The sequence below is a fragment of the Cygnus atratus genome, chromosome 1 (genome assembly GCF_013377495.2).
Source record: "Cygnus atratus isolate AKBS03 ecotype Queensland, Australia chromosome 1, CAtr_DNAZoo_HiC_assembly, whole genome shotgun sequence".
In the NCBI taxonomy this organism is placed as follows: Eukaryota; Metazoa; Chordata; class Aves; order Anseriformes; family Anatidae; genus Cygnus; species Cygnus atratus.
This window is the reverse complement of record NC_066362.1, coordinates 139,310,023-139,337,333: the sequence shown is the minus strand read 5'-3', so window position 1 is coordinate 139,337,333 and position 27,311 is coordinate 139,310,023. Positions and strand designations below refer to the sequence as shown.

The following is a 27,311-nucleotide window of genomic DNA, read 5'->3' as shown; positions in this document are numbered from 1 at the left end:
TCTTTTTCACTGAACCATGGTGAAAAAAGGTCACTGTTTTATTCAGCATCATAGTTACATAACAGTTGTCTGTTTCTATTACTAGAAAGAATTTATTAAAATAATCCTGAAAGACATCTTTTCTTTCTCCGATGATTTCAAAACTATGCCTTTTAATGCCAATTCCAATTCCACACAGTCACTGATTTGATCTGTAGTAGTCAGTTATAGCAATTGTCAAGGCACAAGCTCAGCTCTGCACATCAGCTGTAGCTTGTATTATGAAAGAGATATGCCAGTTATGTCTTCACTTAAAAATGCATAATCCCTTTATCATATATTGCAACAGGAGAAATTAACATTAAACACAGACTACAAAAGGTAAAGGATTTATTTCTGATATGATTTGTAAAGTTAAATTAAAAACCTACTGAATACTTTATGTAGTAGATGAGCATAACTGTAGTATTTACTTTCTAACAGTTTATTTAATGGTTGGAAGTGTACAACATGAAGTAGGCCTTGTTTAATATTTTTCAATTTTGCTTATTGTTAGATGAGATTAAAATACAGTAGCCATCCCTTTAGATTATGTTGCAACACTGATCATGTGCCTTGATAAGTAGGAACAACGATTCATTAAATAAATGGTGATGACATAACATGTAGGGAAGACTTTGGATTGTCTATTTAAAATGTCAACATAATAGGCAATTAAGAATAAAACTTCATTTTAAGTGCACTTCCACATGCTTTGTTTATAATATAGCAAAAACTTCCTATCTTTTTTCCTCAAACACTTCAGTCCCTACTCTAAAGCTGTTCAGTTGAAAATGCACTTTCCCCAGTAAACTTTTTTTTAAAAAAAAGTAACTAAAATTTCTACCCTTTCATATGCTAAGAAATGTTTTTCTAATTAAAACCACAATTTATTACAAGACATGTGAAGACAACATATAGTGAAATGAATTTTAATTGTTGTGCTGTGACTAAAGTAAAGTTCTCAAGGCTGCAGTTTAACATTCCAAGTTCTCCCTTCCATCTTTATTGATTCTTAAGGTTTTGCACAGAAACTCTTTGGGGGCTAGAACAGCAGTAATTGCATCACACTGTTTTCCAAGACTTCAAGTTTCAAAAGCAAACTCTTCAAAAAGTACAGTTCTTGATTTGATTAGATACAGGGACAAAAATATAGCACATACTTGAAGGTTACATGGTCTACAAATGATGGCAATATTTTCCTTGGGAGAGTACAGTTTGTTTTCTTGTAAATACTCAAAAAGGCTCAACTTCAAGCAGTAATAAACACAAGCAAAAGTGATTTAACCCTTAAAATAAATATTCAGGAAAACCTCTCTGTACATACAAGTGAAAGAATATGTAACACTTTCACGCTAAAAGAAAAAATAAAGATTTTGTTCATATAAGCAGCTGAAATCTGCTGTTCCAGCCCAATGTCCCCAGTAAAGAAGGGAGGCACAAACACAGGTGACTACTGTAGCTCACTATCTTATGGCCTTTTTGGACAGGGACATCACCACCATCATTTATTTAATCCCTTTTGTTATATTTATTACAGCATGCCAAATCCTTTGGCATATGTGATGGCCTTCAATAATCTTTCTTTAAGCTTTTCTTTGCTTGAGTACTCCGGAAGCAAAAGTACATTAAAGCATGTGTGAGATGTAGGTAACCTGTGGAAAAACACAAAAAAGAAGAATTCAGATTGAGGAACACGTACTACATGCTAAGAAATACATCACTGTATTCTAAATACATAACAATGGATTCAAAGAGAACCTACTCTGCTTAAAGATTAGCTTAATTAAATGTGAAAGCTTAATAAATTAAAGCAGAGAATTTGCTTCCATTTATAAACAAGCAAGTGAAATGTAGAATTTTACCTCTCTGTATCTGGGCCATTTTTGGCTATGATCATCTTTAACTTCCCAAGTCCTCCCACAGGGGCTCTGTCTGTGCCTGTTGTAAACTGCAAGAATAGTCTTTTCTGTTCATCTGTAAATGAATGGACTATCTCCCAGAATTCCCTAGTAAGGAAGAAAACAAAAATAAGTAAACTGACAACTGTTTCGGTATAAATGAGACTTTCAAAAGTAATTGAACTTCGAAGTTTTAGTAGTCTCATTGATCTTATCAATTTACAAGTTGCATTCATAAAAAAAGCATCAACATATCTACCAGTCACCGAGACACTAAAATAGAAACCGGAAAGATTACCAAAATATTGCAGTTTAACTACTTTAAATCTTAATTCTGCTGATAAATGATCTGCAAACATTATTTTATTATTCCTGTGCCCTATGACATTACATTGGTTCCACTCTACTGTCCAACTGAACTATCTTTTTTCTTAAACACCACAGTAAACAAACACAACTGCTGTCACAGTTCTTCAACCCTAACATGAACTATAGTTTTAAGGCAAAAATCTAGAAGACTGAAGGTATGTTTCTCTGACTCTTGCCTACACAGAGTTCTCCAGTCAAAGGGGACAGTAAGGGGAAAAACATTTTTAAGAGGAAAAATCTTTTTAATGTTGAGTTTACTTGATTTCTAATTAGAAACGAAGTTCAACACACATTGTACCTACTCAAACAATTCAGTGTTTGCAATCCTCCCCCCTCCCAACAAAACCACAAGCAGTGCTAATTTACTCCTGGAATGACAAAATGGTTTGGGCTGGAAGGGACCCTCAAGGATCATCTAGTTCCAATCCTTCTGCCATAGGCATGGACACCTTCCACCAGACCAAGAGGCTCAAAGCTCCATCTAACCTGGCCCTGAAACAGTCCTATTTATATGGCTTAAGAGAAATACAAAAATCCCAAGGAAAATACCATCTAAGCTTTATAAAAGTTCACTGGAAGCTAAAAACATTGCCTTATGCTATCAGCTCTAATGACAGTACTTGAGTAAAGTGAAGTTATAGATAAGTCTTATTTCCGACACTACAAAAATACCAAATCTGACAGTATTAAATTCACTATGAAGAAACAGGCATGTAAAGTGCTTGTACTCCTTCAGAAATCATAAAAGATTACCTAATAATAAGAGAGTCTCTTGTATAGCCACCATCATACTCTGTAGTTTCTTCTAGTGCTTGAAAATCTAAATTCTGTAAGAAGATGACATTTTAAAAAACGACCACTAATTATATTAGGATCAAAAAAGCTCCACTTTTTCTGGTGTACATTCAGGATTCTTACCCTACTTCCACAAATTAGTAATTCAATTTCCTCTGGTCTAAATAAATATTTCAAAGGAGATTCATTGGTCACCATGTGGAATCCTCTCCGAAAGGCCTTGAACTGCTTTTCTACTGATTTATTGAGTATATAGTCAGCATACAGATTGACAAATTCCTGTAAGGAAACAGCCCCCAAGAAATTGTTAGTACTTCAACACATACTCCACTCAAAGTATCTCCTAACAACATAAAACTCCAAAAATACATTTAATTCTATGATTCTGCCCCGATAATCTGGGCTCAGCTTCTCTTCAGCAGTGGTGAAGAACAAGTCACAAATATTCCTCAAACAGGCCAAAACATCACACCCAGAAGCTATGCATGTACATACCAATGTTCTCTAACAAAAAAGAGCAACCCTCCCCCCGCCCTCCCCCCCAAAAAAAAACGACACCAAAGAACTGCCATGGTTTAAAACTTACATTATAAAAGTGAGACCAACCTCTATAGAGTCCTAGGTAATTCTGCACAGAGCATCTAAAAATTACACATTACATTAAGAATACGTATTTGAGGATGAAGTGTACCTTTCTATTTTCATTTGTAATAGGAATTTTATCACCGTTTTCCTTTAAATCATGCATCATTGGATTGCCAAAGAGATCCGTATGAGATATTTGAAAAGTTATCATCATATCATCTTCCACACTTCCTTCATACTCTAGCAAGTCTCTCAGACTCTGGTAAAGAACCTAATGGAGAAAGAAATAAACATCTGTCATAAATAAGTTTCAATACATTTCACTGAGTAAAAGCAGAAGACATGAAGTTATCTGTCTCAGAGTCGTGAGAAGTCACTTAATTCCCATGTAGTCCAGACAAATTAAAATATTAAGCTCAGTGTCTATAAAATCAATCAACAGCAGATAATAAGGAAGAAAAAGGAACAAGGCAACAATGATAATGCTCTTAGGAGAGCTTACCAGTACCCAGGAGCCTTCCTAATTACAGTGGTCTGACCTGTCACTTAAAAGCCAGCGATCAACTCTCCCATCTTTAACTCTTTTGAACCCATATTTACTTCTGGCATCCAGAACTTGTTACACCAGCAAGTTCAACATGTGTGTTAAAAATCTGTATTTGCTGTATTTTTATATGAGAGAAAATTCAGGCAGAAGGCTTGTATCTGCTATACCTTGATTTAAAAACAAACTAGGAAGTAATGTAGAAGCAACATGGATGGGACAATCATTAAAAAAAGGAAGCGTCTACGCACAAAAAGAGAAGGAAAGAGGTTACTAAGTCTCAAGGTCTCACTTTGTATGATAAGCACAACTTAAGTCAGAATTTGCCAAGTGGAAACTGTAATGACTTTTGACAATTTGCTCTGCTCAAAGGGACAGTCAGCCTTCCTCCTTGTTATTCCTTAGGCAAAGCTTAAGACTCTTGGAAACCTAGGTCTACCTAGAAACCTAGGTCTAGGAACAATTCTTTGGCTCAGAAATGAAGGTGGTAGAGAAACTGAATTCAACTATATTTTTATAGTGAAGTAGAGTAATTAAGTTTTGCCTCAATATTTTAATTACTGAAAGTTTATGTGTAAGCTTTGCCCTCTCACTAGCTTTATCTTTTAAGTACTTCCACAGCACCTCTTAAAATACCTTGCACTGAAAACAACTGGACTTGAACTCTGGGTCACGAGGGCTGGGGAGCACCCCATGCTCCACACGATAGCACTAGAGAGGATTGCATTGTTTGACTACTCTGAACTTCATCTCTGGCTTCTGAAGCAAGTTTCAGTCACATTAGAATACCAAGATTAAAAAAAAAAAAAGATGATTTTAAAGGTCAACATAGGTGTCAGAACAGAAAAAGAAGAGTAGCAAGAAAAAAACAACTACCCTGACTGCCTTGTTCAACAGAAATAAATCTACATTTTTCCAGTCAAAAATGTTGAGTTTATAATTCTAACTATGGGAATCTGGGAGCACTGTATTTCTCAACATCATTTGACAGAGAAATTGGTCACAGCTGACATGCTGATATGTATAGTCATCCAAAGCAGACTAGATAACCTATTTTTTGATTACACGTGCCTCAATTCCTGATTATATCAAAACAAAAGACAAGTTTTTAAAATTATCATCTTACTCTTTTTTTGAATACCTGAAGATTTTGCATAACTGCTTCTGAAAAGGGAAGTGTCCCACCATTTTGAAATGAAATGAAGCATAACAACGAGCCCTACCCATTAGCATAAGACAAAGCTACTGGTGCAGGGCCAAGACATCCCACATACATGCTTCTATGCATGCTTCAGTAACGCGTGCTTGCAGCTTGGTGCTTTTACGTAGCCGTTGGCTGGGAACAGGTGAGGTAAAATAGACATTGATCACTGCTTGCAAACTAAAGGAGTATTTATGAACCGCTGCATCTGTCCTTTGCTTAGAAAACATGAAACAAGCATCGTGTCTTTGCATGTCAACTGCTACTGATACGTATTTTGTAGAAAACTATTTCTACAAATAACAGATAAATGCCTCATTTTAGAAATCTCCTTGGGAAGACACTAAGCAACTGTTAATGACGACATTAAGCAACTCTGGCAGCATGCAAAAAACAGAGCAAAGCTTTATTAATACCCAGTCCTATAGGTTCATTGCCTCCTCCAAATCATATGTAAGTTTTATTCCTTATGAATTTGTTTTAACAAATACAGACTTCACACAAATCACTGGTTAATTCACTTCCACCTCTAACAGTGATCTTGTGTTTAAGTTAAATCTCAATTAAAGTATTGCCTAGAAAACGCAGTAACAAACTCGAAGAACATAATGAACTTACAGGATGAGAGTCTGCCAGATCACGGAAAGTTCCTTTTTTGCCCATTAGCTTCCTGTAGACAACCATGGGAAAATGTACATCCAGTATACAGTTATTGTAAATAGCGAGACCCAGCACTATGCCGATCAGCGTAAACTGACCCTCGGTTTCAAAAGAGGACGGATTAAACCAAAACAGTTTTGTGGATTCATCATATGTGAACATACCTGCAAAAAAAATAATTTTGAACAATTATGGTTACATTTCAATAAAAATGAGATGTAAAACATACTTTTATAAACCTATTTGTATAAATACATTTTAGAGGTGTACTAAAAGTTATACTTAATGTAATGGCAAAAAAAGAGAGCTACTTACCTTTAGGGTAACTGAAGCTGCTCAAGATGTTAGTAGTCGCTTTACGACTACAAGCATGCATGAGGCCTGCAATACAACATCCTAAAATGCCCGCTGAAGTCATACATATAAACCTTTTCCAACCCCTTCCATTATTGAGGAAGCAGCAGCACATTGTCTACATAGATTTTAACTTTGATAAATACAACAGGGCTAGAAAAGATCAATCAATAGCCATGTGGATGAAATCACCCCGAAGAACTCTAATTACTACAGAAGGATAGCCTTTCCTCAAAGACTTTTGCATGCCAATTCCAGCAAAGGGACAGGAATAGATGCGGACCTCTCACTGAACTAGAAGCTATGGTGATGAGCTGGGATTAACCATTACACATGAACTTGAAACAAGTTAGATACCTAACACACACACGCAAAGATGTATTTTGGTAACTGAGTTAGTGCAGCTACCACATACATCCTAACTCAAGGAAGAAACGTAGCATAGGACACACAGAGTCACCAAATGCCTCCTTAGGCTGAAAATAAGATGCCACCTTCAAACAAGATACAAAGCCTGAATTCTCATTCAATTGAGCCTAAGGGGATGAACTGCAAACTCATTCAAAGACGGTGGCTATTCCCAAAAACAGAATATTATTTATCTCAGCAAGGTACTAGGACAGGGTCAGTTATCAATGGGAACACAAATAGCAGACTAACACATGAGGCAAGAAAACTGGAAATCAGAGATGGATGAGCAACACAAGCATATGAAGGAGAAACATTAAACAGAAGCCTGCATTCCATTTTCTGAATTGGCTGAAGTTTAGGTAGCTTCTGGATTACTGGCATAATAAAAGCAGTGACTTGTACTTTCTGGAAGATGATGAAAGAGTTAAGCAGTGAAAACAAACAATTCCAGAAGATGTATAATAATGAAGGACTAACAGTTTACCCATATTCACATCTGGAAAGACTAAAATGAAATGCAATATTTTATTCACTGACCCAAATTGAAACTATTGTACATTGAAATTACAATATAACACCAGAAGAAAGAGAAGCTGCAATAAGGGGAAAACAATTTTGTAATGCTGCTAAGAATATTAGATGAAGCTATTCCTTCTCTTACCATGAGAATTGTTGGTCATAAATCTACTACTTTGTGATTTTGTGTTTTTTTTTGACAAAAACTTTAAGGTAGTTTAATATGAAAATATTTGAAATGTACTAGCAAAGAACTATTACAATAAACATCACTCCACACATACCTATCAGGCAATGTTTTAAATTCTATTTAAAGGATTTCATTCACTGGTAAATGAAGCATTCACAGGTCAGCAGAAGTCACAGTACAACAGCTTATACACTGCACATACCACAGTGTGTATCAATATATGTGCAAAAGAAAAAATGTGAAAGCAAGCTACATTTTCTGCTTTTACAGATTTATACCAAAAGCAGAAAAAATCTATTTTTTGTTGGCAAAGTAGATATAAATACAAAAATGCTTGTAATTGTTTGCATTTTGAATTCAAAAAATTAAACCATGCACACACACCTAATCTGTTACCCATCTTTATCTAGCGGGAACGTACACACACTAGCAAAATCTTAGCTGAACCAGACTTCAGTTATTACACAGGACTATTCAATACATAGCACAACGAAGAAACTCACACAAATTCTCTTTAGATAAACTCAGGTTAAAACAAACAAACATATTCCACATTGGAAACAGTACTTTGACAAAGTACCGAGATCTTATTGTGCCATACTCTAACATATTCCAAATAGCCTTTAACTCAGATGCCAAATCTCTCCAACAGTAGTTTTTGGAGTGAGTGAGACTCGTTTATGAGTCTGTGTCACTTGTTACAAGAACCAGCTTGGGTATTGTAAAGGGCAAGTCCCAAGATCCATATTCTGTTACCACGTCTGGGGACTTCCTCTTTCATCTGGTCAAAGCAAATACATGTTTCCTAGTTAATTTTCTAAGCTACAAAACTAAGAACAACGGCTCTTAAAAAAAAGTTTGATGAACAATTAACTAATGGCCACAAGCTGTTGAGCTTTAATGGAAGTTAGGTTACAGGAACTAAAACATGACATCACATTCCACGTAATTATGAGATTAGGATAGGATCCTGGTAGGTCTGATTTCTGTCCCAACAGAGTATTCACAATATTGTAACCATTTAAATTCTTTCACAACTGCAGACAAGCTGCATATTAAAAGCATATATGTGCATGTAGTTGCATGAATAAAAACCGAAGTGTAAAAGGCTGGTGCAGGGAGTGAGGGAAAAATAATAAAATGGAAATGTGACTTAAAACAAATATAAAAACCTTGTAGTTGGTTAAGAAGAACTAGGAATAGTTTGATACATCTTAGTCAATCAAGTTTGACACTACTGTCAAACTGGAGACATTTTAGATTAAACCATTAGAAGAACTGAAACTCTTATATGTATATATATATGTATGTATTTTTTTAAGCTGGGGGAAGGGGAGGAAATAACTCAAAAACTCACCATAGTCCTACTCTGGTTTTATTGCAGAAGTTCTTCCTCTCTGGTTTGCTTACTAATTCTAGAAGCTAATCACAAAGCAAAGCGAGGAGAAAAGTGAGAGAACAAACAAAGGAACCCTGCAAAGGAACCCTGCACTACTGACTTATATTTAAGCAAACAACGGCAGCTTTCTCTAACTACACACAGTTATGCCTTTCATCATTGCTCCATAGGAGGATGACTGATGGCAAAACACTGAGCCTTATTGGGTCAAGTACTCTCAGTCACCAAGGAATCTGGGGAACTTCAGGGAAAAAAAGCAGCAAATGTAGAAAGGCACTGCAAAAAGCTTACTAATTACTCAGAAGCAAAGGTAACATACCAATATCTGGATTGAAGATTTCTTCCACAACCAGTTGAAAAAATTCTTTGGAAACACCTCCTTCATCTACCCCTTGCTCTCCTTCAAATTCAACATACAATTGCTTCTTCAAGTCTGCAGGATTTTCCATGGCAATCATCTCTAGCTATTGAGTGAACAGATGAAATTATTTCATTAGTACATCTCAACGGCATATGAAGTAACTACATTAAAATCTACCCTCCAAACCTAAGAAGAAAAAGTATAAATCACAACTGTAAAACATCAGAAAACAACAGTAATGCTAAATCACTTTAAGCAGGTATTAGCATTTGGGGATTAACGCAGCAAGAAACTTACCAAAGATCTTATCTGTTAGCCAGTTAAGCCTGTTAGCATTCTCCATTTCCATTCTTCTAAGCACTTACTTCAAGTTAGCAATGTGTTGAACAAAATTCACAGAAAACCATATGAAAACAAGGTGCATTGCTGGGTTATCTAAATTCTTCTGACTATAAGAGACTGCAGTTTGATCTACGCAGCTGACAACAAAAGGTTTTGCAAAGGGACTACACAGACATGTTTTTGGAGTCTGTGTGATAACTTAGAGTGGAAGACAGAAGACATGCCTTTGAAAAGTAGTCACATCTCACTAACAGAGCTAGGAAAAAAACAAAAAGACAGGAATATTACAGTCAAATGAATTCCCTTTCCTCCTGACCCTTTTGAAAAAGTCTCAGAAATGTCTTGTCCTTTTAATGTCAGTGCCTTCACACAGACCTACTGCATTGCTTTCTTGGAAGTGAAAATTCAGGTAAAGTCACATAGAAGTTATGATGCTTCATAGGAAAGGGTTTCATTCCTATATGCAGGCCCATTACAGGTCTGTAACACCTTTTCCTCCCAACAGAAATGTATCCTTTCATTAAATCACAAGTTATTAAAGAATATTTTTTATCTGCCAACAAATGCGCTGCTTAGCAGCACAAACATGTTGGTCAAACCTGTGCAGCGTTATTACATTAAACATACCCATGTGCAGAAGAAAATTCAACAGCAGTACTGTGAGGCACAGAAGGACCTGTACACTCCTCTGCGAAGACCATATTCCTGGCAAGATCTGCCTACAATCCAGGATGGTGCTGACTGTACTTACCGGTATGTGTTCTTAACATGCTGAACCTCTTTTTATTTCACTACCCTACCTTATCCACACATACGCCAACACATCCCTTATGCCCCAGAATCAGACTACAGGAGTGTAAAGGAAAACAGGAACAAAGAGGACAAAGAAGGAAGCGATGCCACCAGCAAGATACTTTCTCCTGAGCCATTTTCTCCCGCTGACATCTGCCAAGGCAGTGGGCCTGCCACATTACAAGCAGCACAGCAGAGCAAGCGAGTGACTGAGCTGAAGGTGGGGAGCATAACGGGGCTGAAGGCTTTGAAGCTCCTCATGCAAAAGCAGCATGTGGGGAAAGAATCCTACCAACTGCTATTGAAAACTAGTATCAGGAAGGGCAGATACAGGGTATCTGTAACCTAGATGGGCTAAACAGAGGGTAACCACTTCGAATAGGTCTCAGTTAAAGAAACAGAGGTTAGCCATGAAGACCCCACAAATGAAAGCAAGTGAGGTCAGATTACTAGATTGAGATGCACGTTAAATTACAAGAGTCTCTGGAAAAACAGTTGTATCAAGCAGTCATCATTTGGTCATCAAGCAGTCAATCCATTTGGTATTCTATGGTATATCACTTGCAACGAACCATTTCAGCCCCAAAGGAGACCAAAATAGCTTTTTCACTGAAGTTCACTGTGTTTTTTAAATCAACAATATTTCTGCTGCAAGACCATGTTGCAGTTCCCCCCAACTTGATATTCTCATCATACTCTTCCCACAATAATGTAGTTTTGCATCTTGCCTTTGAAGTAAATCTTTACGTTTAGCATCTTACAAATGTGTAAAAAGAATTTTGCTCCTGAATAGGACAGAGCACAAGCCATGTTGTAAATACAGCAGATTATTGTTTTAAAAACAGTAGTAGTGATTTACAGACCTTAAGTACCAGTTATACATTAGATAGATGCTCTCCGATTTGAATTTGTTCTTACAAGTACACTAATACTTTTTTCTTCCCAGTTATGAGTTCATTGGCTTTGCAGTACCTACCACCACCAATTTACTCTTGTGAAAGTTTTACAAATGTTGATGAGTTCTGAGAAGGCAGGTATTGCCTACGTATTTTGGGGGGGACAACAATCTTGTCGTGGTATAAAAATTTTCACATCATAAAAATGTGTTTACATTAAAGAGAATGCTCATATTTACATATATGCAGCAATCAAAAAACATTTGGAAATTGTTTTTGGCTCAGAACTAGGCTGTAATGAGCAACATAAAAGAAATGCAGTATTAAAAAAAGGGGGAAGGAAACACTGAGTTGAGCAACACTGGTTGGAACACCATGCTGAACATCTGCGAGGAAGTCAGATAAAGGATTACCAAAAGGCCCGTATTTTGAGTCAAAGCCTAATAATGTTCCTTGAAGTAGATTTTATGAGGACAACGGTGCTAAGCTGCTCAACTGAAAGTCACAGATTTAGCTGCTCCTTTGAATATCCATCTCTCTCAACTGACACTTAACAAGAAAATAAATGAAACTCAGTAGAAAACACCATCACAACAGTAGAGGCATTGCATTTTAGTAGAACCGCAGTGCTTCCACAGCAAGTAAGTATGAACTTCAGCTTAAAATATTTTTTTTAAACAAACAGAGCTCTCTCGGCCATGCCAACACAGATACTACTGGATAAACCCAATTTGCGTGCATGTGAATTCCCAAAGTTTTAGAAGCTGATGTCTTCTGTCATGGTGGTTTGGCCACGCAGATAAAGTCATTGTATTTTCCAGCAATTTCCTAGAAAGCATCTGTGTAACTGTCTGAAGCATAACCATCAAAAACTGAGTATGTACAAATTGAAAGGCTAAAAAGTTGAGACATGATGTTATACAAATAAGTGTATTTTGTTGGCTTAAATACGTTAGTGTGCCACAACATAGCAGACCGTATGATTTACGTTGTTTACAGAACAGCACTGTGTTTCCCTGACAGATAGGGAAATGGTCCACCGGAAGACAGAAGACACTATTTAAAACCCTAATGTAATGCCAGAGTTTAGGCATCATCTTAAAACTGACAGTAACTGAAATAATCTGTTCAGTGAAAAATCAGAAAGCCTGAAGCTCCAGCATGTAACACACGAGTTCAGAAACAGTGGCAGGAATACCTTTCATGCTAGATGGTAAAAGTGACTACACCTACTCTAAGGTTCAAAGTACCAGAGGCACATCACGACATACGTCGGTCAGTACATTTTGTGCACGTGCAGAACTGCACGCGAGTAATACTTAAGAACTGACTAAGGAGCAGCCTCTCAAGCTGCGTTTCATGGTTCATACATATGCTTGCCAGCGGAGCTTACATCTGCACGCAACCAAGGCACGCTAAGGGCTGAGACTTTCAGCTGAACACACACAAAAACCAGCTTAGTCTCAAAGAACATGTTAAAGCTCCCGGAGTGCTTGGTTTTAACATCCCGTGAGAATCTGCACACTGGCTTGAGTTGTCACATAGGAGCTTTTGCTCACGGATGCATTTAGCAGAGTCATTTGCACCTAGAAGAGGCTGGCTGCCTGCCAGCTGCCTGAATTCAACACCAAATTTGTCAGAGTGAATTTCTAGTTTGCAAGCACGTACCAGCCAGATCCTGCTGGAGGAACCCACCACATTTTCCACTTAGGGAACTCACATGTCATAACTCACACCCTTTCCATTACTGCTACCTGAGGATAAATCCACATCATCTGTGCAAAATAGGAGAGTCAACTCAGAGGAAGGGGATGAAAGAAAGAGCTGCTTGGGGATGAAAAGACAGAAGAGGGGATTTAAGGATAAACCTTTCATTACCACCACATCCACCTAATGTGGCTCGGCTGTAGTCCAGAAAACCTCTTGAAAGAAACCCATTAGACACAAGAGGACATGTCAGCTGCTTTCTAGAGACTGCAAACTGAGCTGCCAACTCCCATGTGTAACAGCCCTGTAATAAAAGTGAGGACTAACGCTTCACCATTTCCCCTCTGAGGACTTTTCAGAATAACGTACATACAGCTAAGCATACAGCCTTTGTATTATATACTTACTGTTTCATTAAGTCTATTTCAATAAAAAAATCAGAAAAATAAGTTTCATACGTGCAAAGAAATTGAACAATGAATTTATAAATGAAGTTTTTGCTTACATATATTAATTCCAGGGAGAACTACAGCCTTCTTATTAAAAAAGCAGCTTTAAACAAGTACTTAAAAGGCATTACTTCAAATTCTAGGAAAATAACCCTACCATGATTAAAAACGTTCAATGTTCATATTTGTTTTAATGAAGTCCAAAAAGCAAGATGTACACAATGAACTCCAGAAGTTTAAATATTAAATATGAAGGCAAAACCAGCTTGACTAATTAGCAAAGACCTGCACTCAGTCCATTTGCTAATATGAATTATGAAAGCTGATTGATGTATTTGCTTTAAAAATATCCAGTACTGATAAAGAAAACATGAGTAAGATCATCTCAACCTCGCTTTAATCAATATTTCTGAGAACGCCTTCATTGTGAAATTGTCCAAGGAATTCCACATATAGCCAAAGTCTGCAGTAAATATTCTCTAAAAACACCAGTCTACTGACATGAGCATAAAATTACTTACAATTTAAACAGGTCTATAAGAATTCATACGAACAATTTCACTAAATAAAAACCCCATAAGCAAAAAAAGCAATGCAAGGGTAAAATACCAGAAATCGTATTTCTTACCTGTAATTTAAGCATGATTAGAAACTGTTTTGTCACTGAACAGGTTTAAGACTATGCTTTTATGATTGAAGACTTATCTTAACAATTTTTTTCTAATATTTTTCAGTGAGACCCTTCTGAAGTTCAACATCATACCCAAAACTGCAGCCATCGCTAACAGCATCAAGCCTGTCTTTGACCTACAGTTCCAACTTCGACTGCAATCAGAGGCAGAGGAAGTCACTTATGATTGGGACGTAATACTGAGGACTGTCCTAACCCATTTCATGCCAATTCGGAAGTGGAAACAGATTTGTGTTTTGAATTTATTATAGGAAGTGCTTATAACAGCAGCATGCAATTCTGGAACTGATCAGTCAGGCAGCTGCCGAATTAAGTGCAAAGACAACAGTGTGGATGTATTTCCCTGACTACACCTGTCCTGCTACCAGCAGATTTACATCATTCTTTTATGTCCTGTCATCTTTCTTCCTTTAAGAGGACTTCATCATCTCTCTGAAGAGACTGTAAATTATCTGAATTTCTATTATATCCTTTGATATTACAATAGGAAAAAAATGCAGAAGAGATATAAACACATGGTAAACAGAGACATTGTATTGTTTCATTCCCTCCTTTCTCAACGCTTCCTCAGAAATATTTTAAATCTCTTCCTTGAGCACTAATACCTTATTGTCAACTAAAAACCATCAATAGATAAAAGGTGACTTCTGTACCAATTGGTAGTTTTATCAACACATTTTTTCCTCAGTCCACATCATTTCACAACGGGTACCTTGATGCACGTGTTCAAATGGCATGCATTTCTCCCTTCCTCCAACTAGGAGGGCGAGTCTTCCTTCATCTTGAGGATAATCCATTTTCCGCTTTTGAGAAGTGCCTGGGCTCCACTTGCTTTCACTAACACCACAGCTCAGACGGTTTGAATTTAGAACCATTGTATTTTTCTCTATTTCTTCATCTCAGAATAAACAGTCTAAAATTCTTACTCTCCTTTGGTTTTTGACAGAGTCAGACCACCATAATTTAACACATTCTACCAGCTGAAATTAACATCCATAAGAGGATCCATGGCAACTGCCCAGGCATGTATTTGTAGACTGCCGGGCTGTGCTAGGGCTGCTGCACATGCATTGCAAATTAAATTCGTATGCTTGAGTTTCAAGTGATTTAAATTACCCAAGTTTCCAGCAGACCAAGAGTGTGCAGTGATGTCTGCTGTGGCCCAGCTGAGATGTAGCAAGTGCACCAACTTGATGTTGCCCACGAGCTTTCTAATCAACACTAAGCATTTTTTGTCCTCAAAGGTTTCAACTCCCTAAAGCTGGGAGCAATATGTAGATGGGATACCTTTACACGTTTATAGATTTTCTTTCCCATCATCAGCATGAGGAGGGTCTGCTTCCTCTCTGCTCAAACTGACTTTAAGAGAACATCTCCCCAAAACTAGCTCTCATCCTGTTTCAGTCCATCCTCTCCTGAAGAGACAGGTAAATATTGGCAAAGAGGGAATACTATCTCAAAGCTGAAGAGCATCAATGAAAAACCTCATTACTTCAAGGCGACAAAACCTAACAGGGCACAACTGTAAGCTCCAGAGAGAGTGAAACTACAAAGAGCATTTTTAAATCAGAAAACTGGTACACAGGAAGGCTTAATCTTACAACAGTATTTTTTCACTTGCCTGATACAGTAACTGGGCTTACAGACGAGCCACTTCTGCACTGCAAATCCCCAACACACCTGTTGGTACTTGGGACAAAAGTTTTGCATGCTAACTGATAATATTAGCAATTTGCATGAAGCAGCTAACTCATCAGAAAATGCAGATGTACACTGAAAAATCAATGTGGGAGCTTATTTAGGGCTCTCACAACGGACCTTCAACAGCAGTTAAACAGAAGCAGCTACTGGGTTGAGAAGCAAGAAATCATACTGTCCCCAGACTCTCTCCAAATACACACCCTTGTCTGACTCTTTAGAGACATGCTTTAAAATCAAAGTTTAAAAGTTTGCAAGGACTGTTGTGCTTTTAACAGAACACAGAAAAACGAGCTTCTGAAAAATAACAGCTTTAAGCAAAAAAAAAGGAAGAAAAGTCCTGAAATTAAGGGACCTATTTATGAAAAAAGAAGTTTGTGTGAAATATTCTTCATAGCTTGTATTCTGCACAACTCCCATCTTCAAAAAAGGTGTGAACAAGGATTCTTAAGTTTTACCTTAAGAAGCCAGCATATTCAGAAACAGGCTGCTCTCACAGTTCTCAAGTACTAACAGGTCTTACTTCCCCCCTTCTCAGTCATTATTTGCACCAAATACCAACAAATCTTAGGGAAGCGAAGTTCTACTTATCAAGTAGTCACTCCACACACTTTACACCTAGAAGATCACAAGTCACAAGAACAGTACACAACTGAAAGGAAAGGCTTTAATGCAAAATTCCACCTGAAAAAAAAATATTACCAAAAGATGATTTAGTGCAGATGACACAGAAAATAAGGCATTGAAACAGAATTTGGCTGCCCTCTCTCTGCACTACAATGTGTAGCAGCACAGAACCTGTCAATGAGGGTTAAAAACTCTTTGATACTTGCATGCCCAAGTGCTCTGAGCGAAACTGGTTCTGCTGACTGTGCAAGTCTCCAGCAACACGCTCAGAATTCAAACTTAATATAGTAAGGCCATATGAGATTCTTGCAGAGGAAATCTAGCACGTAAAACACCGGATCCACACGCGGTCCTTTCCAGTTAGTCGAAGCCTGTGCAGTTTGCGCTAGCCAAACCCAACCAACCAAAGCTCCATGTCGCTGCCTCAGGACTTACCCGGACAAGTGCATCGTCTATGATGTGATCACGTCTCACTTTAAGTCGCAAGTACGGGTTGAGCTGCTGTCCTTGAACTAAGCTGTAGAGCACAGTTATGCGTCGTTCACTGTACATCCGGATTCTATTGTCATAATACAATCCCAGGTTCTTGGTAACAGCATTCAATATGAAGGGACAAGTCATAAAAGAGAATTTGTTTTCCGTTTCTACTTTGAAGAAAGTGTAGTCTTTGTCCATTTCTAGAACATCATTCAGTGGTTCATTAATAAATTCTTCAAAAGGAATAAGTGGTTTTCTGCAATCTATAGTTTTAACACCCAGTTCAGTTTCCAGAGGGTCCACTCGAGGACCTTTTTTATTTCTTCTTTCCTCACCCAACAGCTCTTGAAGAGTTAGTTCACTTGATTCTGGGATGGGTTCTTCATCTTCCTCTTCATTATGATCTGTATCCACATCCCCTCCTACTACATTTGCATAGTAAACCATTTTCAAGCACTTTGAAGCAGCAACAACAGCATCATCGTCATTCACTAGGTTACGACTATTGAACTCGTTGCTTATGACTTTGTAAGTAATAAGCTGCTGAAATGTCTCCATCATTCTCCGAATTTGGTCTGCTCTATACTTAGACCACAATCTGACCAGTTTTGCTTGAGCTGCAAGGGGTAGCTTGCTCATTGCTTTGCAAAACAACGGCAGAGCCATTTCCAGGTATTCAGGGCTATGAAGATTGCCATTCTCCATAACGATTATAAACAAATTCAGATAGTTAGGATCCCGAGAGTACACATTATGGTAAGTCAAGTCACATTCCACATTAGGTGACAAGTACACAAGTGCATTTAAAAAGGCAGTTTCTATTTTTTCATTAGAAAGTAATCTATCATAGACCCGCCTGACTGCTTCAATATCTACAGACACTTCATCGGGGCCTAATTTTTGGAGGTTATTGTCTCCCTGTGTGTTATCACCTATTCTTGATGATGAAGATGACGATGCGCCTGAATCTTCTTCCATAGCAGCAGCTGAACAGGCAGCTTTTTCCTTTTCGTCTTCATCTTTGTCTTCATCCTTTCCTTGAAGGGACTTGAGCTCCTCCTTCGTGTGCTGCTTGGCTTTTCGGAAACTCTGTACCAATGCTTCAGCGCTAGAAAATACTCTCCCAATCACCCGGATTAAAGGGGAATAATCCTCTTTCTCTCGGCATAGTTCAAGAATTTCATATATCTTGTCTTCTGTTAGAAAAGTCACATCTACAAAGAGATGAAATATTTTAATTGTATTAAGATAAAATTAAAAAATATAAGGTATTTATTTGCTCTACTCATGAAATATGTATATCATTATTAACACACTTTAGAAAAAACAGCGTCAGTGCTTGATAAATTCAAAACATATTTTGATTTCAATAGCATGAAGAATCATGATTTCTTTCACAATTCTTTTGTGTAATATTTCATTTGTGGATGCGAATCAGAGAACATACTGTGACAGTAAAATTGTTTTGCTGTCTTTTGATTGACTACATTTGGTCACATTTAATCGTGCTATATTGTCTAACCAAGAGCAACTAGGGCAATCAGTAAGATGTTAAGCTTTGTAAGTCTTAAGACAGTAACAATACTGCACAGCTAACAGACAAGTCATTAAACTGTCTGAACTAAACTATCAACTTTTTTCAGAGCACTTATTTAATCCACACACTTCCCCACTTCTTAAAAACAGATCTTGAAAAGATTCACCATTTTTTGTTGTATATACGATTTCTTGTTTATTTCTATTTCTAATATTTTCTGCAGTTTGTGTGTGTGTATATATATATATATAACGTACCTGAAAATCATTTAAAAAACACAATACACGTTTAGAATTTTATGCTGCCTTCTAAATTACACACACAGTTGGGTAGGTGAGTTACTTCTCTGTACACTAGGCTTCACTGGAGCACACTCATCAACTTGCTATTCAGATGATCAAGCTGGTTTACACACAACAGCAGCATGGGCTCCAAGTACCTGTTCCCCCCACTCCAAGTGCAATAGCTCCTTTGGGGATCCATTTGCTAACCTGAATCTTCCTTTCTCTTTATTAAGAGAAGGAAAAAGCATTATGTAGTTTTCTCTGCTATTTCTCAAGCAGTACCCACAAATGTATGTGCATCAGGTGATGACTTAGAGTAGGATAACCACCAAACATGATCAGGTACTGAAAAGCCGATCTAGTTTAAACATTCAGATTCTTCCAAACTGGCACATAGAAATGAAAACCAAATCTGTGTAATAGCATCTCCGCAGAGCTGAGGACATGCATCACATCGCTGTATCCATCAACACCACCAGTATAACTACCTCTGAAGAAAGTAGTAACTGTATCATCTTTATATATATACTTATATACAGTATATGTTTAAATATTTTGAAATGGGATTACCTACCTTAACATTCATCCCAAGCAGTCAATAAGTTAAAAATACAAACTAAATCAGGCAGAGAGACAATTTATTGATTTTTGCAGAGACCCAAAATCATTCTTAGAGCACATGTAACATGGGAAAGATTAAGCTTATGTCATGCTACTGAGATTGACTTCCACCAAATACGAAGACAGTGGGAAAAGCTTCAAAACTGAAATCTGTCCTGCTACATAACAGCATTGAAAATATTATGAAGGGTACATCTCCTATTTTTATCTGTTGCCATGCGTATGCAAGCAGCAAACCTGCCTAAAATAAATTTAACTGCTGATACAGATTGTTCTGTGCCATACCTCCTCAAAACAAGGACTACACTCTCAAGTTCACTGACTCCACTGCATGGAAGTTACTTATAGCACAGAAATTATCAATAAAGTTGACAGTTTAATAACACATTCTAAATTCCCATGCTTTCAACACAATTTTCCATTTATTTTATTTTATTTTTTTAAACAGATTCATAGTATTTAAATAGGAAACCACCTGCTATTTCCTGCTAAAATATTTAGTATTACCATAAGCAGTTTTGTAACAGCTTTAAGTCATATCCTGTGACCACACTCCAACTGAGCTGCTCTAAGGGCCTGTCCCATTTTACTTTGTAGCAGTGATCAACATCTTGTATGTCTGTATCCAATACTGATCATCTGCAGAGTAAGCCGGACATAACTAAAGGTTCCTTTCTACTGAAGTCAGTTTTAACTGACGTTTGACTGTGAGCTTTTACACACCTTCTCTTGATCTTTCTACTACACTAAGTGATCCAGTAAGTAAACGGTTCCTCTCAAACCCTGCTCTAATGCTACCCCATGACATCCTCACACATGAAATCAAGCTTTAGCAGTGATTCCAGTAATTTAGAATAGGAATCTAGAGCGCTCGATTCCTTAGATGTGATTCCTTTCCCCAGGTAAATACGAGTCCCATATGGTATTTAACAACGCATTCATGCTCTGGCCATACAGCTACGAAGACAGGTCAGCACTTGTGACTCTACAATACATGAGATCTGAGTCATTGCTTTAGACAACATAGCGCCTCTGGAGATAGAGCGCAAAGATTTTTACATATCTGCATTGTGGAGAGAGGATGGCAGAGTGGGGTAGATGAACGAAAATCCTGTATGTGCACATCTCCATCAGAAACACACAAAACTAAGAGAAAAGTCAGAGAACAGACCTAATGCCTCTCCGTTCAATCTAACACTACACTGGCTCCCTTTCCCCCTCCCTACTATTTGCTTCTTTGCTTACTCAGATCATAAATAATTTGGGGACACGTTTACATCAGCTGAAGTACAAGCTAATGCTAGCATTGACTGGAGCATCTCAGGTCTCCTATAACAGAGCTACATTTCACTGCTGATTCTGCAGGCCTCTTTAATTCTTTGCTGTAAATGGTTTCACTTTTTTTTTTTTAAATCTAAAATGAATGAATCTAAACTTCTGTGCTCAAACCATTTACTACAACATTTAAAGTCTGCTCAACGGTTAATAGCTCTAATTTCAGTTAGCTTGGGATTTCTTTTTGCATCACAGATTTCGGTCACAAACTGATTTTTGCAGACTCCTGCTAGCAGAGTTTAAAAAAACTAAAAAGAAGTCTGAAAAGATGTACAGAATTGTATTTCTCTTCCCCACTCTGGCTTAAATATTTTAACTTTTTTCACTTGGTAGATGCATTTTTTTTTTAAACGTCTGTTTTTACATAACAATCAAGACGTCATCTTATGCAGTGGTCTCTTTCTCTAGTGCTTCCTTCAACAACTTCCTTTGCAAATATGTCTGGTCATCATAATTGGAAGGTTTGACATTTGGCAAAGACAGAGCTTTGCACTAAGGGTTAAGTTTAGATCATGAGAAGGGTACATGTTAAAGCCACTGATAGTCCAAAACAAACCTCCAGTGGACAGTCACAAGGTTTTATTAGTTCTATTTCCTCTTCCAAATAAATCCACTGTTCAAGCCTATTTATTCTCCATTGTATCATTTTGTTCGTCTTATGTTTCTTGACACAGAAACTGGAATTCGTCAAAATATAAATTTTACAACCCATTAACTCCAGGGCAGTTACAAAACTAGGCAAATTAACTGAGCTAAAATAGGCATACAACAGCACTTAAAAATCTCCATGTCTGTAGAAACAGTAATCTCAGAATGCATACGAGTTTTAAGAGAGATATAGTGAAGATCCAGATTTGGAATCAGTGTTCAGCAGTAACCCAGCCACTTTATAGAATCTATAGTAAAATATTTGAAGGCCAAATACTGTATTTTATTTAAGGAATCAAAAGAACACCACCACGCTGACATCTGTAGACTTATACTTGTGCATATTAAATGTGTTCTATTTTAGGAAGAATCTAAAATGATATCTTACCTTTAAAGTCATCTCTTGGGCCTTGCATTTCCTTCTTGTTCATTTTTCTGTCAGTGCAGGAATTGTTATGGGCACCTTTGGAATTGTTTTCTAGGTAAGCTGAGCTCGTTCCTTTCTTGGAGGGATGAGGATCACAGAGTTTTGCATTAATCTTATAAAGCTCGAGGGCCTTAATGGCTGCTGCATTGTTATCCATACGGAGAAAAGTTGGACAGGAAGCACAAAATTCATTCGTGCAGGCTTCATTTCCACAGCCCTCAGTTAACTGGTGGTAGTAGCGCTCTATTAGATGCTTTGCAGCTGCTCGCTTCCTGTAGCAAACATTCAAACAGTAAGTACAAGGATTAGTAGAGCTTTCACATACGAAGCTCATTCAAAAAGCATCAGCAAGGCAGAGATTAGTCAGGCACTGAAACACAAGATTTCTGAATCAGAGGGAACATCAGGAGATTTTTTTTGTTTTTTAAATGTAGGACTCATCTTGACAAACGCAAGTATATTTAACACACAACGTGATTTATAGGTCCTATGCAAACAAAAGGTTACTCCTCTTTATGCATACTTTTCAGCTTTACACTCTAGTGTTACAGTGGACACAATCTCAATTGACAACAAAAATAGAGCAGTGTAGATGCAAAGCAAGGCTGCATGTAAAAAAGAACCAGATCTACAGGTGATCATGTCTTTGATGCATAGTACTGAGGTACAGTTGCCACTGAGAGGGAAGCTGCACAACAAACAAACAATCCAGGCATTTATTAATACTACACCAATAGGATGTAAACTCTAAAAAAAATTTAGGACTTTTTTTTTAAAACAAGATTCCAGATGACTGGGTTATCTGATATTTAGTCTATTTAAATCAGTAGGAAAAGTGTTGCTTGGTTAATTAAACTGCTGACAAAACCATGATTAAAGATGAGCTCAAGGCTGAATAACCTCAGCCTAATAAGGTATACAGTTCTCAAAGAGCTATTTGCCAAATCCTCCCCTTTCTCCCACAGTAACATACAGCAACTTTGTATTCTGAAGAATTACAACTGTATCTGTATACCACTCAATATGCTTAGTACTACACAGACACACAAAAATCTAACTGGTCAGTTACTGAAGTCAGACTTCTATAAAAACATGCAAATGGTAAATAAACCACCTGAAAGCTGCTGGCAATTAGGACAGAAAAAGCTGCATGCAGCACCAAGAACAACATGTTTCCCCATATTTTTGAAATAAACCTCATGAATTTTCAATTCATTTAAGAAAGCTAGTTATTTAGCTACGAAAAAACATTTCAAACATTTTACATAGGTCTAATACACAGGCTTTTTACCCAACTTTAACGATACAGTGCTATAAAAATGGAAAGCAAGACATTAATCAGAAATTGTGATAATTAACTTGAAGTTGCTTTTCTTCCACAGGTTGATGCACACAGATTCTCCATAAAACAAATACTTAAGAACTGAAACACCAGACCTACTGGTACTACTCAGTATTTGCTGCACTTAGCTGATCGTATGGGCTGGTCAAGTATCAGAGTTTCAATGCAGTGGCTTCAGAAAGAAAAGTGTCCTCAAGTTCTGAAAGTGACTATTGAGGTGTAAATTATTCAGCAATAGCACCCTTGTACCTTCTCTACAATCACGTGATCCATAAAGGTGAAAGAGAAGAAAATATTTCTTACAAAGAAAATTATTACTCTAACGTCTACCGAACTTTCTGAATGCCCTAGTGAGTTCCAAGGCAAAAAAAGCAGAAAGGTTTCCCTGACACCCCAAGACAGAGTTGGAAGGCCATAAAAAGTAAAGCAGCACCATCAATACCGTCAAAACCACTTCTGTACAAACAGGGAATAGCTGTATTTTGATCCAAGGAAAAGAGTTCTAGCCTTTTCCAGTTTTTATATACATGGTCTTCAGAACGGCAGCCTCTTGTGTGCATACATGTAGGTATACATACACACTGAGAAATGTGATTTTTTTAAGATCTTCCTTTTAATACTTTAGCTTTTAGAAGTTTTTAAAAATAGTCTTCCATACAGCTTAGATCAGTACGCAACTTTAGACATTTATTATTGAATGCTGAGATTTCATGCTTTGATCATTCTTGACTTGGAATCATTCCAGACCTTCAAATTTAAAGGGTAAAATATAATTTGTAAGCATATGAATGTTAACACATGAAAGGCTTTCTTAATTAATACTGAATTAACACCTGAGATATGGCCACCTGACTCACCAACATGCTCTTTACTCCTCTTGCAGTCCCTCCTATGCATTACCTTGACACCTTCACGAAAATTCCTTCCAACTCGAGTTGAAGCTCACTGCTTTAATTTTCCTCTCTCACTGAGCATGTTTTCCACAGCACATACAGAATGGCACTCATTTCATACACACATCCTCTTTTCAAGCTTTATCCTTCCTCATCAGTTTCCTTCCGTCTTATTTCTCCACTGCAGTCTACACGTAGATTACAAGTTCTTTGCCATAATTTCTTTTCTGACCTGAGTAATATAGCTATGAATGCCACAGGGAAGCTTATGAGAAATAATACGTGTACGCATATATGTTTTCACCTAAAGCAGCTGGAGTTGTTATTCAGGTTAAATACATTGTGAAAAGCTGACCAATTCCCTAAAAAGAGAGAACTTACATTTTCAAGCTGGACAAGTTGTTAAAGCAGCATGCACACCGTTCTAGTCATGTAACATCTAGTTTGAATGAAGTTATTTCAGTGTATAAACACTGATTACATTAATAGCAATAATATTAAACACTGCACTTTAATCAGGTCATATCCAAGATGTTAAGAGACAAAGCTAAGCTTAGAGTTATCTCTAACAGCTAACTCCTAAGGGATTCTTTTTTTTTGTGTTGTTGTTTCCACGTACATCATGATGAAAAAGGATTTCAAAAATTGACTTAAGGATAACTTCCTAAACAGGGGGCCTTCTAAAGCCCTCTTAAGCAAGACACTACTTCAGCAAAGGCTGAAGGAGCCCACTATTATCTCTTTTCTTCCTCCCCCAAAGCCCAACAATTCCACAAGCTCATTTCCCATTTTAAAAATTAGTGTTCCCTGACTTACTTTTATAGTACTTAAAAAAAAAGAAGAATGCCCTAGGCTTTTTAATTGTTCTTTAATAAACAGCCAGATAAGTAACTTTGCATTTGTAATTGGAATGCTGCAGAATCTGTGGAGTAGCACTAGAGACTTGCACCACTGGACTTTCTGGATACATAGGTGAAAGCACGCTTTGAATTACAGAATCATTTAGGCTGAAAAAGATCACCAAATCCAGCCATTAATCTGACCTACTGAGTCCCGTAACTAAGTAGTGTCCCTAAGTGCCATATCCACACATCTCCTAAATGTTAAATTAATGATTATTAAATTAAATGTTAAATTAAAATGAGACTGCACAACTTCCCTGCCTGTTCCAATACCTAACCACCCTTTCTGTGAAGAATTTCTTCCTAATGTCCAGTCTAAACCTCCCCTGGAGCAACTTGAGACCATTTCCTTGTGTACAATCACCTGTCACCCGAGAAAAGAGACTGACACCCTCCTTGGGGCAACCTCCTTTCAGGTAGTTTTAGAGAGCAAGGAGCTCTCCTCTCCCCGCAGCCTCCTTTTCTCCAGACTAAACAACCCCAATTCCCTCAGACACCCCCCTTAAGTCTCATTTTCTAGTCCCTTCTTTCGGATGCCTAAAGCATATACAAAACAAGGAACTGAATGTGCTGCTTCAAATGTTTCAACACTACAGAACCTAATTTGCCTTTTTCAACTATCAAACTAAATAAAGAGAAATGTTACATTAAAAAAAAAAAACTTGCAACAGAGAAAGTCAGGAGTTTAAACATCTAAGGAATTTTAAAAAAATGTGAAGAACTTATTTTAAAGTCTACCTACAAAGCAAAGAATTTCCACCCAAGTTTTAAAACTTGCCTGAAGTTAAAGATATCTGCATAAAATAATCTTCGCTTCAAGCTTACCTACATTTAATAAACAGCTATGAAGGTTTTGTATTTCTCTGGAAATATCACCATGGAATGTTGTTTCCAAACAGCTATTGCCTGGGACACAATTTTAAATTTATTAAAAGCCTCAAACACCGAAGCCTCAAATTGCTCTAATATGTCCAATATTAATAAATGGGAATTTACAATGGCCTGTCTTAACAAAACAATTAAGAATTCAGAAGTACCAAAGTATTCATAAACTATTGTCTTCCTTGATGGAAAAAAAAAAAAAGAAAAATAAACTAACGCATGAAAACCAGATAGAAATTTGTTAGACATTTTTCTACCTGGAAGACAAACAATTCTTTTTGATGCTAATAGCAAAACAACTTTCAGTGTATGCTTAAACAGACAGAAGCATAAGCAGACATACTTAGCTGCAACTATTATACTACACTTTGGAAATAAGATCACCATCAGATGAAAAGCAGTCAAAAAAAATCACAACAAACTCACCTACATGCGAATTTAAATATTGCTTTTTGAGACTTTGTTTTAAACTTTGCATGCCGTTTTCCTTCTTCTGTTTCATAAGCATAATAATGGCGATGCTTGGAGGGAAGTTTCTAGTAAGAGCACTGCCCACAAAGCCCCCTTTGAAGGGGCCGTGCGCGCTGAAATGCCTGATGTTCTACCCAGAGCTGGAGCAGCGCAATGCCCCTTGGTTCCACCGATGTCATAACACCTTTTGTCTGCCTCAGCCACTGCCATCCCAGCTAATGTAGGCCTGCAAACACACACACGGAGCTCACGTTTCCAAACCTTGATCCTTCCAGTGTGGCGTGCCTCAGGCAGCGAACCCCAGTGACTAGGTGCAGACAATGACCCCCTGGGACCATATTGGTCAACCAAGGGTCCTCCCTCCCCACCACGCATTCTGGTTCCGCTGTGCCTCCATGAACGTTGTATGCTGGCAGTCTGATACAGCACTCCCTCAAGAAGGGCGAGCCTGAGAACAGAAGTCATCCTGGCTTCATGGAGCAATGCAGAAACACAGCTAGAGAGATGGAGTCAAGAATGTGGTCAGCATGTATCTCTTAATCTTGTCTCACAGACAAATTACCTTGTTGCAGTCCTATTAGGAAAGCACCCTTCATTACCGCCCTTTCCTCTGCTGAGTATTAGCTCTAGGACTCTACAGAGATAACATCATGCCACAGACTAACTGGTTTCATATCCTGGTTCCTATCTGTCCTTCTTAAAAAAGCATTCCAACATTCAATTAGTCAATAAATTTAGAGATGAGTAATGTATCAGTTGCATCCTGGCTTTTCAACCCAAGCAACATCAGGAGAAGTGCCTGATTTTTATTTATTTTTTTGCTAAACATTTCAGACCAGAAGGTAATAATCCTTTGCCTCCAAATCAGTTATTAAACAATTATTGTAATCAAAAACAACATACGTAAGTAACAACTACAGGCATATCACAACACTTTACTGTGTTTAAAATGCTATGCTCAGGTTTACAGAATTAATGTCTTTTCA

General features: G+C 37.5%; 1 protein-coding gene across 5 annotated transcripts in view; it reads right to left on the bottom strand.

Annotated features, from left to right (window-relative positions):
• Positions 1 to 501: 501 nt before the first annotated feature.
• Positions 502 to 27,311, bottom strand: part of UBE3A (ubiquitin protein ligase E3A) — a 49,642-nt gene continuing 22,832 nt past the window's right edge. For all 5 annotated transcript variants that reach the window (XM_035558064.2, XM_035558065.2, XM_035558068.2 and 2 more), the window contains 9 exons: positions 21,797 to 22,107; positions 16,942 to 18,197; positions 9,263 to 9,407; positions 6,032 to 6,237; positions 3,775 to 3,939; positions 3,207 to 3,362; positions 3,042 to 3,115; positions 1,884 to 2,027; positions 502 to 1,673 (listed from right to left, as the gene is read on the bottom strand). In XM_035558064.2, coding sequence (XP_035413957.1) covers positions 1,553 to 1,673; positions 1,884 to 2,027; positions 3,042 to 3,115; positions 3,207 to 3,362; positions 3,775 to 3,939; positions 6,032 to 6,237; positions 9,263 to 9,407; positions 16,942 to 18,197; positions 21,797 to 22,107 — 2,578 coding nt within the window. In that variant the 3' untranslated portion in view covers positions 502 to 1,552. The remainder of the gene's footprint in view (positions 1,674 to 1,883; positions 2,028 to 3,041; positions 3,116 to 3,206; positions 3,363 to 3,774; positions 3,940 to 6,031; positions 6,238 to 9,262; positions 9,408 to 16,941; positions 18,198 to 21,796; positions 22,108 to 27,311) is intronic.